The following is a 14569-nucleotide window of genomic DNA, read 5'->3' on the forward strand; positions in this document are numbered from 1 at the left end:
TGCTGAGTTGACGGAGGATTGCCTGATGTTGGTGCCGTGGAGGAGGTTGAGGCAAGCATGAAAGCTCAAGAGCTGGCTGTACAGCTCCTGAATCATGACAGGCTCAACCCTAGCAGAGAGGGCGGACACAACTGGATTGTAATCCAGATCAAGACCCGCCATGATCTTGGAGACTATCTCTGGATCGGGAAGAGGGACTCCGGTGCAGCATGCAACTTCATCTGTAAGAGTTTTAGTTTTTCCAAGATACTCTTCCATGGACATGTTACCTTTCTTCAAATTTGTGAGCTCGATGCGGGTGTTGATAGCCTGACTCTGGCTCTGGGCGGCGAACATGGCGTTGATGGCGCTCCAAACCTCCGCTGGGGTCTGAAGGGTGGCGACTTTAGCGAGGATCTCACGGGACGGAGATCCCATCAGGTACCCCTGGAGTTGCTGCTGCTGCGCGTACCAGAGGGTTCGGGCAAAGTTGACGACCTATTCGTCTTTTCCTTCTTGGGTGATGGTCAGGGTGGCCGGCGGTTCCTGGCTCTTCCCGTCAAGATGATGTTCCATCTGTGCGCCTCGGATTTGCGGGAGCACGACGGCCTTCCATAAGAGGAAGTTTCCTCTTGTTAGCTTCTCCTGTGGGGGCGGTCCGAGAGGGATAGAGCTGCTGCTAGATGATGATGCGAAGGTGGAGGCCATGGAGGTGGAAAGTGCGCTCGTGGTGGAAGATAGGGTGGCGGAGGAAGACATGATCTCGGCCGTGGGAAGGTAGCTAGATGCGATCTTCGATCTAAGAGGAAGATGCTCTGATACCATGTAAATTGGGTTGGAAGCGTTGAACCCTTTGTCTCGGGCCGCATGTTTATAAATATATTGGCAAAACCTTGGAGTACAAGAAGAGATCAAGAGATCGATCTCAGGTTGGTTCAGTTCGGTACAGGAGGTTGTCAAGGAGAAGAAAGAAAAGAAAGATAGGGATAGATTACAATTTGAATGAAACTATCCTATACATATTCTAACACCCGCTTCCACGAGCCACCCGCAACCACCCAAACACCGAGCCACCACGAGCCAGCACACCGAAGCGACCACCACGTCGGAGCCTACACCACGCCAGAGCGCCGCAGAGGCGGCCAACCCGTGCCGCCCACGGCCCTCGCCGCGAGGTGCGGTAACGGACAGATCTGGCCGAGGCCATCTGCCACAACTGGGCCCCCGCACGCGCCTCCATGCAGCCCACCGTCCGAAGCACGATGAGCCCGTCGACGACCTCCAGCCACGGCCCGTGCCGCCCACGAGCAGCCCGCCGGAGGAACCCGATCCGGATCTGGATGGAGAGGTCCAGCCCCGCCGTCCTCGCGCAGGCACACTCCACCTAGCCCGCGCAGCCACCGCAGCCAGCACGCCCGCCTACGCCATCCGCGTGCCTCGCCGCTGCCGCGCCCCCACGCCATGCATGGCGCTTCTGCCGACCACCGCGTTCCGCGCCGCGCGTCGCCAAGCCAGGAGGGAAGAAAGTCCCCCGCTGCCGACGCGGACCAGGCTTTGCCCGGCCGCGCCCTCCGGCGGCGTCGAGGGGAAAGAGAGGTAGGGGGAGGGCTAGGACCGGCGGCGCCTAGGGCTTCGCCCAGCCACTCGCGGGAGCGGTCGGGACGAAGCGGTCCCCTGTTTGCTTCCAAAAATAGACATTCATCTCCAGGTCCATGAGTCAGGAGCCAACTGCAGTGCTCCATTTCAAACACCGTTATGCACGATGTAATAGACACTGCAACTTGAAACCAGGGTACGATGGTTAGTATTGATCTGTCACCTGTCAGATTTCGCAAGTTAGTACTGTAGTACTATAAAGTAAGACTAGGGGGGATTGATTTACTTCAGATAAGAATGTTACCTTGGGTTAGGACTTCACCCGTAAATCCGGGTTTGTTCCTTGTAATGTCTTCATTTCCTCTTGTAGCTCAGCACTGCAATCCTCTGCATGCAGCAGTTGCAGTGAAGTGGGGAACCCCTCCTTGGGCAGCGATCGGATTTCAGGACAACCATAGATATATACTCCCTCCGTCCCATAATATAAGAACGTTTTTGACACTAGTGATATAAGAACGTTTTTGACACTAGTGTAGTGTTAAAAACGTTTTTATATTTTGGGACAGAGGGAGTAGTACTCTGAGAGAAGAAATGTTGTGTAGCCGTTGAGGAAGGGCCGGTAGACCAAGGCACATTTGAAATAATAGCTCTTCGAGGGAGGTGAGAAGCTGAAGTGCTTTCTCTTCCAATTCCATGAAGCTTTCCATCCGATCATCATAACGGATGCTTAAAGAGCGGAGCGTAGGAGCGAGAAGGCTGCAGATGGGAACAACAAATACCGCTGAGATGCTATCAACTTCTAGTGTTGTCAGCTGGAAGGAGCCTGCTGCGAATAGTTTCGTCCTGCTTGCCACCTCTGAGAGAAGATCCACGGCTATAGACCGCACGGGAACCATTGCCGCTGTTGTAGACCACTAATTTCTTCAGCTTGACCATGATGAAAGGATTGAACTCGTCCAGTGTTATATTCTCACAATCCACAAATTGTATTGAAACTCCGACGGATGGAAGTGAAACATCAACATAAAGCAATCTCCAAAGTCTGCACATAATGTAAGTTTCTGTCGGTGGTAACATAATCAACCTGTTCTAATGTTGCCCGAAACATGTTTTTATTAGCATTCAGATATATTAAGATAAAAAGGCTAATCAAACATTCTTGATTTAAACCAACAAGAATGGAGCAAAAAAATGGTGTGTTGCCTACACCATGTACACTAATTAACAAACACTTGTATCATCTAAAACTCTTCAGATAGATCAATATACCTGAACAGAGGAGAAATTGCTCCTGCACCCAAACTGATTGTGTGGTGAAACAGAAGCTGCCTGCCACTAGGATGATATGGGTCAGTAGTTCGATGATGGTGGCGGCTTCTGAAGCGTGTGCATGTGGTGTATGCTCTGGGTTTGCTACATCCGGTGTATGCTCCTGGTACGTCATGTGGACGGATCAGCAGTGATCCTGGTTCTGGATGGTGGAGAGTGATGTCATTATCCATTATCGAGTTTGTTGGTGTGAGTGGGGGCTTCGAGTTGTTTGATGTTTGTTTTTGCTAGACCTTTGTTGAATAATTTAACAAAGATGGTTGTATGCATCTATTGATTTTTTGAAAAGGGGCGCTTTATTACTTGAAAGGTTTAAGCATTACACCCGGCCTCTGCAAAAATGCACACAGCCAGCAAAGTCCTCACGACAAGCCAATATAAAAGAAGAAGGCGAAATACAAAGATGAAATCTGTATGACGCCTAAAGCATAGGTGGCCCAGTCCTAAGATCATGCTGCCACCCATGTTGGGTAAAAGTATCCCTCGCCGCAGCCTCTAATAGTGTACACACCTCCATAAACAGGTCTCGATGCTCCACCCGTTGTAGAGAGGACCATAAACGAAGCGTCTCGGTACATATGTAGATAACCTGCATAAGAGAAGTACTTTTATCTATTGATGCAGAGGCCAAGTTAGCAAATGTGCATGAATACAAGTGAATCAGCCGATACTCCAAGGAACCAATGAAAAGACTTGTATGAACAACTGAGCTCTGCATTCGAACTTCTAAATCCACTGTTGGCTGTAGTTTCATTGCAGAATCCAAGTAATGAGTGTAAGACTAAGAATTGATAAACAAGGTAATAGAATTCATGGGGGTTATTTGCTCAGTCATTACTTTGAGACATTGGCCAATAGGTGGGCCTGCTAAACATGAACTGAAACTCTGAAGCTTGAGAGTGAGTTTAGTCGGTGGTCCGGGGTAGCATCTAGCATGGACTATATCAACAAATAATCAACATGTTCCAATGTTGCACGAAACCTATTTTAATTACCATTGAGGAATATTAAGAAAAACATTCTTGCTTTAACCGACAAAGTGGAGCAAAGAAGGTGTGTTGCCTGCACCATATTATACAGTAAGTTACAACTAACAAGCACTCCTATCATCCAAAACTTCCCGGTGATGAACATACCAGAAGATAAAATGCCCTTCCACCCAAATCGTTAGTCTTGTGAAACACAAGACGTGGCAGCCACTGGGAAGCCTATGCATGTACCTGTGACCAGTAAACAGCTACAGAGGGAAACCCCTGACGAACGATGATGCCACACATGTATGGAACGAGTCAGTTCTTTAGTAGGGATCTTTTTTTGTTCCTTTCTAAAAGAAGCAAAGCAACGACTGAACTGGCCTTTGAGATAGATGGCCGAAGCAAAACTGCACAACTCCTTCTGGACATGAAAACATGTGCTCCTTCTGGAGTCGGGGCAAACAAAGTTCTGAATTCCAACTACCACACTGACAGTTGGCTGTCCAATTCATTAATGTAAAGTCAGAAAATGAACAATTGTAAGGGAATTCATAGACATATCTCATTACTTTGAGTTGGTCGTAAATAAACCTGCCAAGTAGAAACTGAAACTCTGATGTCACAGCTGCCAGCTCCAGAAGCAGCAGTACAACACTTGACCATTTTCCCGCAATTGTTAAACTCCATTGTTTTATGTAAGTTTACAGTAAGGATGAATTGACATACTCGTGATTTGAAGTATAAGCAGCTTAAGAACTCATGTAAGTACGGCTCGCTCACTGGGTTGGGGAATTGGATGAACAACCCTCTACCTGAGATCAGGTCCCCACACACGTAAAAAAAATTACGGAAAGGAGGTTGAAACCCTGGTCTTTGCACCAAGGATGCACACATCCATTACTAATCCTAGGTGGCTAGGGAAAACATTTCCCTCTAGACGTCACCGCTTAGCCATGGATTGACCTTTGCTCTGGCGGGGAGGGAGATCTCAGTGACTCCGCTCTGCTTAGTAGTTTAGGATAGGATTTTTAGTCCTTGTAGGTGCAGCACTCGGGCGGAATGGCGGCACTTTCTCTTCATGTTTGTCTTCCGGACTTTAATCCTAATAGAGGTCGGACGTAGTCAACAAAGCTTCGGCGTAGATTCATGCCGCTTCCTTGGGCAGTGAGGTTAGAGTTTCTCATCATGTGGTGAGATTTGGTGCCACGTGCTTTAGATCAATGTAGGTGTTCGATGGTGACAACTGCGGCTCCAGGACGCTGGTCCTTAGGGGCACGTGCACGAGGACTTCTCGGCTGTCATCGACAAGGTAAAGTCGGCTCAGGTAGGGGAGCAGCGACAACAGCATGTCGGCGACTCATTCTGGCAGCAGCTGTGGTCTCGAATCTTGATGGAATTTTTAATATGTTTGAGATACTTTGTACTTCCGTGAATTTTTATAATACATCTGATTCTTTCTAAAAGGAAAGGATACACAACCATCTTTATTATAGTATTCAGCAAAGTCTCATAAAACAAATACACCTACAAACTTGATGATGTGACCATACCTTACACCAACGTACACATCTAATTTGGTGGCCTTAACAAGCCGTCCAACGGTGAGCGGAGAGCACCAACCGGTATAGCAGACCCTCAGCGCACATCGCATGTGCATGCAATAGAATCCGCCGCGGCCGCCGTCTTTCGTCGTCCACCTTTAGGATGGATCGGCGCATTTACCTTGTCAGGCTTTTATGTTGTCGATGCCACAACGACATCAGGCAGCGCCACCATCCAGCGCGCGTTCATCCACATGCGTCCATCAACGAGACCCCAGTGCGCCATGCCGCTGAGACCCGCTGTCTTTGATGTGGTAGATGGAACACCGCTCCACCTCTTGACTCTCTAGCCAGCACCTGCTCCAAAATGATGCTCCAGGAGGGAAAACAGCCATCTTGATTTGCCTCATGAACGAAATATAAATATTTGTAAGGCCGGCCATCTTGACGGTTACGTTCTAAAGAATAGGTGAATGGGACAACCATAAAATTCACATGCATGAGGCCAGAACTAGAGACAGCAATGTGAGGGTGGTTAGCAAGGGATAATTTTGCAACAAAGCCGAAAGCTTTGATCGATTGGTCCAACAAACAGGGAGCCACGTACTCCTGAAAACGATGGAATTTTAGTTTGCTTTTGCTTAGCTCTTGAAAAATCACGGTCTTGCAGAACCATTCCTAGCTACTACCTCTGGCCAAAGTTCGTGCTCCGTTTTAGGCGTACAAAACAAACGTTTGAAAATCTAAGAAGAAGAATGCCATCACAGTTTGAGCGAATATCAGCTGATCAATGGCTTGAATGCTCACGACGGATTTTGGACCTCTGTTCAAGTGATAGCTAGGCCTGCATGTTACTTCTATTTAGATCAAGGAAACAAATAATGTAACAAGATGTATATTGGTGAGTCAGCTTGAATGTGACACTGTCTTGTTTATTGGCATTGGTGAGGCTCCCCAGCTGATTGCGCCGCGATAGCGCACTTTTCGCCCACGATTTAAAACTTTGATTTATATAGAGGGAACAAATAATGTAACCAGGTGGATATTGGTGAAATGGTGAGTCAGCTTGAATGTGAGACTGTCTTGTTTATCTGCCTCCCTCACTTCAGTACAACACTAACCCACCACACAACAGGAGCAAAGAGCATCATTGTACATACAACTTGTGCAGAAATACCTACCCTCGCTCCTTCCCCTGAAACACCACCCGCGCGATGCAGGTTGCAGCTGGGGCACTGAGCCCCCTCCTGCGTAAGCTCGGCGACCTCCTCATGGCCGAATTCACTCTCAGCAACCGCATGAAGAAGAGCGTCAAGTCCCTCCGGACAGAGCTGGAGATGATGTACGTCTTCCTCCACAAGGTCGGCGACGTGCCGGTGGAGCAGCTGGACCCACAAGTCCGAATATGGGCGGACAAGGTCCGGGAGCTCTCCTACAACATGGAGGACGCTGTGGATGCGTACATGGTCCACCTGTACGACGGCGGCCATGGTGAACTCAGCCGCAACAGCATGAAGAACAGAGTCAATAAGTTCGTCAAGCAGACCAAGAAGCTGTTCAGCAAGGGCATGGCTCTCCATCAGATCCATGGCGCCGTCCGAGATGCGCAGGAGCTCGCCAAGGAGCTTGGCGAGCTCCGTCAAAGGTACGCGCTTGAGGCCTGCGCCAATGGTGCCCGTAATATCGTTGATCCTCGCATGAAGGCTGTGTACAAAGATATCACAGAGCTCGTGGGCATCGAGGAGACACGGGATGAGCTGATTGAGAAGCTATTTGATGGAGATGGGATGTCAAGGCAGCAACTCAAGACGTTGTCTATTGTTGGATTTGGAGGATTGGGCAAGACAACGCTTAGCAAAGCAGTGTATGACAAGATCATAGTGCAGTTTGACTATGGAGTGTTTATTTCAGTGTCTCGGAATCCGATTATAACAGAGATTTTCAAGAAGATGTTGTACGGACTTGATAGGGCTACGTTTGCACACATCAATGAGGCTGTTAGGGACAATCAACAACTCATCGACGAGATGAGAGCATTTCTTAATGATAAGAGGTATGAATTCATTTATATACACCTCCAAATTAATAAATATTATACAAATAGAAACCTGGTTATGTGTGTGTTCATTGATATGTGAGATAACCAAAGTTTTAAATAACAGGCTATGGCAAATAGGGGTAGAAGTATTGGCATGCTAAATTGGTGCTATAGCACGCTAAATGACGTTAAACGACTTAGCATGATGCCCCTCCAAATGCTATAGCACCGAGATAGCGCGCTAGTTAAAACTATGGAACTAACACTCTAAAAAATCACACAGGTACTTAATCGTGATTGACGATATATGGAGTGAAGATGCATGGGAAATTATCAAGTGTGTTTTCCCTAAGAGCAATCTCGGTAGTCGAGTAATAACGACAACCCGCATAAGCAGTGTTTCTAAAGCATGTTGCCCATCTGGTAGTGATATTATTCATAATATGAAACCCCTTGATGATGATGACTCCAAAAGACTCTTCAACAAAAGAATATTCTCCCAGGGAAGTGATTGTCCCGATGAATTGGAGCAAGTATCTACAGAAATTTTGAGGAAATGTGGTGGAGTGCCACTAGCCATCATTACTATTGCCAGTCTTTTAGCCAGTAATGATCAGCATATAAAGCCAAAGTATCAATGGGACAAGATACTCAGTTCTATTGGCCGTGGGCTTGCAGAAGGTGGTACTTCAAAGGATATGCAGAGAATACTATCATTTAGTTATTACAATCTACCTTCCCATCTAAAGACTTGTTTTTTATATCTCGGTGTATTCCCAGAAGATCATGACATAAGAAGAGACCGGTTGATATGGAGGTGGATAGCTGAAGGCTTTATCCAAGCCGGAGAAGAAGAAATTAGACTATTTGAGCTCGGAGAGAGATATTTCAGTGAGTTGATAAACAGAAACTTGATTCAACCAATATATGTTGATGTTGAATATAGGTCGGAAGGTTGTCGTGTACATGATATGGTACTTGATATGATATGTTCTCTGTCCAGTGGAGAAAACTTTGTTACTATATTGGATGGTACTAAGCAAAGCAGAAGTAATTCGGATAGCATGGTGCGCAGGTTATCCTTTCAGAATAGCATGTCAGACCTCACGACCAATCGGATCGACACCACAAGTATGTCAAAGTTGAGGTCTGTTACTCTCTTTAGAACTGATGTTGATCTGATTCAGACTCTTTCGAACTTCCAACTTTTGCGTGTATTGGATCTAGAAGGTTGTGATCTTAGGGAAAGTAGTCACATATGTGTTGAGAATTTATTACATCTGAGGTACCTAGGATTACTCGATACATATGTTGGTGTTCTCCCCATGAAAGTTGGAAAGCTGCATTTTTTACAAACATTGGACTTAAGAATACATGGAGTTGACGAGGTGCCATCAGGTGTTGCTCGGTTAGGACATTTGATGTGCCTATATGTTTATACAAATATTGCATTGCCAGTTGGGATAGGGAACTTGGTGTCCTTAGAACAGCTGAATACAGTGTGTGTGGGCGGTACTGATGCCATTGAGAAGGAGCTTGGGAAGCTGATGGAGCTAAGGGTGCTGGGACTTTTCTGGAAGTGAGGCAACGAGAGTGTGTGTAATTCTTTGTTGGTATCCCTCGCCAATCTGCGGAAATTGCATAGTCTAAATATTTCTAATGATGGGGATGCAAGGTTCGATCTCAGCTGGGACGGCTGGGTGCCCCCATCAGAACTCCAGACCCTTAGGTTTAATTATTGTACCTCGACACTGCCTAGATGGATTAATCCATCGTTGTTTCCCGTCCTCACCTGCTTGGCTATAGGAGTGGATATAGTGAGGCCAGAGGTTGACATTCAGATCCTTGGGAACTTTCCTGCTCTTCGCTCCCTCCGTGTGAGAACCACCAGAGCCCAATGCACTCCTATCCAAAGGTTCATCATTGGCGCGGATACATTCCCATGCCTGAGAGATTATAGATTCTATTGTTTTCAGACGGGGCCATCTATGTTTCCACGAGGATCTATGCCCCGGCTGGATTCCTTTAACTTCTTTGCCCGAGCGTCGCACATCGTTGATGGTGACATGAACGTCGACATGCGACACCTTCCTTTTCTCCAGAAAGTCATGGTTTGTCTTTGGTTTGAGGAAAACTGCTTGGCAGCAGTGCAAAAAGCGGTTGATATGCTGCAGCTCGCATTGGATGCGCATCCCAACCGTCCCACCTTTCATTGGAATCAGGCTCGTAAGTCCTTTGTCTCACGCAGCCAGGCCTCTGTAGACTGACAGAATTAGCTAGCTTAATTCTCTTCTGGAGTTAATGATCATTCTTCTTTCTTTGTTTCAAAGGTTTACCCAAAGAACTGGAAGAAGATGTGGGGTCTGTAGCAGTTGTCAACGTGAGCGACTGAGAAGGTGATCAACAGTTGTGCTCTACAACAAGTCATATCCATCCAAATCCGTGTTAGAATACATTGTAACACGTATATATGGTATAAATATAAACCGTACATACGCCCAGTACGCCCGGTAGGCTAGCGTGTTGCGTGGTTGTTGTAATCTGTAGTTGTAGTTGTTAGGATTCATCCTCATCTTGTATATCTTTCTTGAGGATCAATCCAATAACCGAACTACCAAATCTTGTAAACTCCTTTGCCTATATAACATGCAACGCGTCCCTGCCAGAGGCATACGCTTCATCCAATCTTTCATGGTATTCAGAGCCAACTTCCTCTCCAACATCCAAACCTAGTCATGGCTAGCTCCAGCTCCGCCGCCGCCGCTTTCGCCCTCATTCCCATCGCTGACAAGCTGCACCGGGGCAACTACCTGGTCTGGCGTGCACAAGCCCTAGCCACCATCCGCGGAGCGCAGCTGATTGATCACCTCAACCCTGATCACCCGTTCCCGGAGCCCAAGCTTGTCGATAAAGACGGTAAGCCGACAGATGTGCCAAACCCGGCGTATCTTGTCACCCTGGCGCAAGACTCGCAGGTGCTGAGCTTCATCTTCAACTCGATCTCACCACCTGTGATGATTCAAGTCGCCCACTGCACCAAGGCCGCCGTGGCATGGACCGCCATCAGGGAGATGTTCCTCTCCCAGACGCAGGCCAACATCGTCAACACGCAGATCGCCCTCTCCACCACCAAAAAGGGCACCGTGACCATCGCCGACTACATCGGGCGCATGAAAGCGCTGGGCGACGAGATGGCTTCAGCAGGCAAGCCACTCGACGATGATGACATGGTCTCCTACATCCTCGCCGGACTAGACTATGACTACATCTCGTTTGTCTCGTCCATTTGCGCCGCGAGGACTGAACCAATCAAGGTAGCTGAACTTTACCCTCAGTTGATCGGTTTTGAAAAGCGTCTTGCTATGTTCGAAGGTGGCAACCACTCCTCCCAGTCATCGGCCAATACTACCTCTCGTGGTCGTGGTGGTTTTGGCCGCGGTGGAAGTGGCCGTGGCAATGGTGGCCGCGGTAATGGAGGAGGCGGCCGCGGCAACAGAGGCCGTGGCAATGGAGGCGGCCTCGGCAATAGAGGCCGTGGCAATGGAGGCGTTGGTCGTGGCAATGGAGGCCGCGGCAACGGCAACGGCAACAGAGGAATCGATGATCTTCCTGAGGTCGTCTGTCAGATATGCAAGAGGCCGAATCACACCGCCCTCGAATGCTACCGGCGCTTCGACATCTCCTACACCAAGAACGAGAAGAGCGCCGGATCTGCCACAACCTCGTCCTATGGAGTAGATACCAACTGGTATCTGGACACTGGCGCCACCGATCACATCACCAGCGAACTCGACAAGTTGACCGTCCACAACAAGTACCACGGCAACGATCAAGTCCACACTGCAAACGGAGAAGGTATGGAAATTAGTCATATTGGTCATACTACCGTTCGTACCCCTACTCGTGATCTTCATCTTAAGAACATCTTGCATGTGCCCGATGCCGCAAAAAACCTTATCTCCACTCATCGCTTGTCCACTGATAATCATACTTTCCTTGAAGTTCACCCAATTTTTTTTCTCGTCAAGGAACAGGGAACGAGGAAAACCCTTCTGCGCTGCAGGTGTAGACAAGGTCTCTACCCCGTATCATCGGCTCCCTTTAGTTCAAGCAAGCGAGCGTTCGGTGCAAATAAACTGCCTGTTGAAAGGTGGCACAGTCGGCTAGGGCATCCGTCATCCACCATAGTGCGTCATGTTCTTAGCCAGAACAATATTCCCTTTTCTAGTAGCGAGTTGAATAAAGAAGGAGTTTGTGATGCATGCCAGATGGGCAAAAGTCACCAACTTCCTTACCCTAGTTCAAATAGTGTGTCTAAAGCTTCTTTAGAGCAAATTTTCTCCGATGTATGGGGGCCTGCCCGTGATTCTATCAATAAGAAAAACTACTATGTGTCTTTCATTGATGATTACAGCAAATTCACGTGGATATATCTACTTAAGCATCGATCCGAAGTGTTTAAGATCTTTCATGAATTTCAAACCCTTGTTGAAAGGTTGTTCAATAAAAAAATAATCACTATGCAAACAGACTGGGGTGGCGAATATGAACGCCTAAATTCCTTTTTTCGCCAATTAGGAATCACTCACCATGTCTCCTGTCCCCATGCTCATCAGCAAAACGGGTCAGCAGAAAGAAAACATCGACATATTGTTGATGTAGGGCTCTCTCTCTTAGCCCATGCCTCCATGCCCTTGAAGTTTTGGGATGAGGCTTTCCTCTCTGCCACATATCTGATAAATCGCACCCCTAGCAAAGTGATTAATTTTGAAACTCCTCTAACACGCTTGTTTCAAGAACAACCCAATTATCAGTCTCTCCGGATCTTTGGATGCGCATGTTGACCGAATCTTCGCCCTTATAATTCCAAAAGGTTAGAATTTCGTTCCAAACAGTGCGTGTTCCTTGGCTACAGCAATCTTCACAAAGGTTTTAAATGCCTCGATGTTGCTGCCGGACGAGTTTATATATCCCGTGATGTTATCTTTGATGAGACAGTTTTTCCCTTTGCAACTCTAAACCCAAATGCAGGCACCCCTCTCCGGTCAGAAGTTCTTTTACTTCCTGAGTCTACACTCTTTGATCATGGGGACGAACATGTAGTTGATCAACAGGCTAATTTTTGCCCTAATCTTGTTGCTAACAGTGGAGAAAATCTAGTTTTTATGCATGATTTTATGCAGCCAGAACAAGACGAAACTGCTGAGGAACACGAGGAGGATTCAGGTGCTGCGGGCAGCGATCCCGAGCCCGCAGCGTCAGCGGGTGCAGGCAGCGCAGGCGGACCAGGGGGCGAATCTGCCTCGACTGCGCAGATGCCGCCGTGGAAACGACGCGTGGCGCGCGCTAGATCGCTCGCTGGATCTCCCGACAGCGCGTCATTAGGTTGGCCAACCGGCTCCCCTCTCGCGGGCCGCCAGGTGGGCCAACCAGGCGAGGGAGACGCGCACACGGGCTCTCACGTTGATCTGCCCCGACAGGATGAAAGATCCTTTGCTGGCGATAGATCTGCTACGGGATCCCGTGCTGACATGGGATCGCGTGCGGATCCTCCCTCCTCTGGCGGATTTTCTGTGCCGCATGTACCTGCAGCTCCTGATGTGCCAACTCGGTGAACACGGTCACAACACGGTATTTCAAAACCTCAAATTCGTACAGATGGCACAGTTAGGTATGACAAGCTCAAACCTCGTTTTGGTGGTCTAATAACTGCTGGTGAACCTCATAATTTGCAAGAAGCTTTGAATGATACAAATTGGAAGAGGGCCATGAATGATGAATATGATGCTCTTATTAAAAATAAGACTTGACACTTAGTCCCACCAACAAAAAATAAAAATATTATTGATTGTAGGTGGGTCTATAGGATTAAAAGAAAGGCAGATGGTCAAATTGATAGATACAAGGCAAGGCTAGTAGCAAAAGGGTTCAAGCAGAGATACAATATAGATTATGAAGATACCTTTAGTCCTGTTGTTAAAGCAGCTACTATCAGACTTGTTCTCTCTGTTTCAGTATCCAGTAACTGGAGCCTCAGGCAATTGGATGTTCAGAATGCGTTCCTCCATGGCGTTCTAGAGGAAGAAGTCTATATGAGACAACCACCTGGCTATGAGATTAAAGGCAAGGAAAATCATCTCTGCAAACTTGACAAAGCGTTGTATGGTCTAAAACAGGCACCTCGGGCATGGTACTCCAGGTTGTGTGACAAACTTCAAGCACTTGGTTTTAAACCATCAAGGGGGGATACTTCTTTGTTCTTTTTTAGAAGAGGAAAAACTATTATGTTTATGTTGGTCTATGTTGATGACATAATTGTTGCTAGCTCATCACAAGATGCAACTGTAGCTTTGTTGGCAGATTTGAGAAGGGATTTTGCTTTGAAAGATCTAGGAGATCTACATTTTATCTTGGGAATTGAAGTTAAGAAGGTAAAAGATGGCATCCTTCTAACCCAAGAAAAATATGTCATGGATATATTGAAACGTGCAGGTATGACAAATTGCAAGATTTCAAACATGCCTCTCTCAACATCTGAAAAGCTGTCAAAGGAACAAGGAGAACCTTTGGGAGCCGAAGAGTCAACAAGGTATAGAAGTATGGTAGGTGCTTTGCAATATTTGACATTGACAAGACTGGATATTTGTTTCCCAGTGAACAAAGTTTGTCAGTATTTGCACTCTCCTACCTCCCAACACATGACAGCAGTTAAAAGAATTTTGAGATACCTTAGAGGTACTATGAGTACAGGTCTAAAGTTCACTAAGTCAGCTTGCAACATTGTTAGTGCCTTCTCCGATGTTGATTGGGCAGGATGTCCTGATGACAGAAGATCAACAAGAGGTTTCTGTGTGTTCTTTGGTCCCAATCTGATTTCTTGGAGTGCACGTAAGCAAGCTACTGTTTCAAGGTCAAGTACTGAGGCAGAGTATAAATCATTAGCCAATGCAACTGCTGAGATCATTTGGGTCCAAAGTCTTCTGCGTGAACTTGGAGTTGCTCATTCACCGGTTGCTCGTCTTTGGTGTGACAACATTGGTGCCACATATTTGTCAGCAAATCCAGTGTTTCACGCAAGAACCAAACATATAGAAGTTGACTATCATTTTGTT

General features: G+C 47.1%; 1 protein-coding gene and 1 pseudogene across 1 annotated transcript; both read left to right on the plus strand.

Annotated features, from left to right (window-relative positions):
* Positions 1-6633: 6633 nt before the first annotated feature.
* Positions 6634-9040, plus strand: LOC119339713 (disease resistance protein RGA5-like). Its single transcript, XM_037611670.1, has 3 exons — positions 6634-7472; positions 7741-8411; positions 8685-9040. Exons 1-3 carry the CDS (start codon positions 6634-6636, stop codon positions 9038-9040), a joined length of 1866 nt encoding a protein of 621 aa, XP_037467567.1.
* A 1626-nt stretch (positions 9041-10666) lies between these two features.
* Positions 10667-10808, plus strand: LOC119342414 (annotated as a pseudogene).
* The last annotated feature ends 3761 nt before the right edge of the window (positions 10809-14569 follow it).

Source organism: Triticum dicoccoides, chromosome 7B (genome assembly GCF_002162155.2).
Source record: "Triticum dicoccoides isolate Atlit2015 ecotype Zavitan chromosome 7B, WEW_v2.0, whole genome shotgun sequence".
NCBI lineage: Eukaryota > Viridiplantae > Streptophyta > Magnoliopsida > Poales > Poaceae > Triticum > Triticum dicoccoides.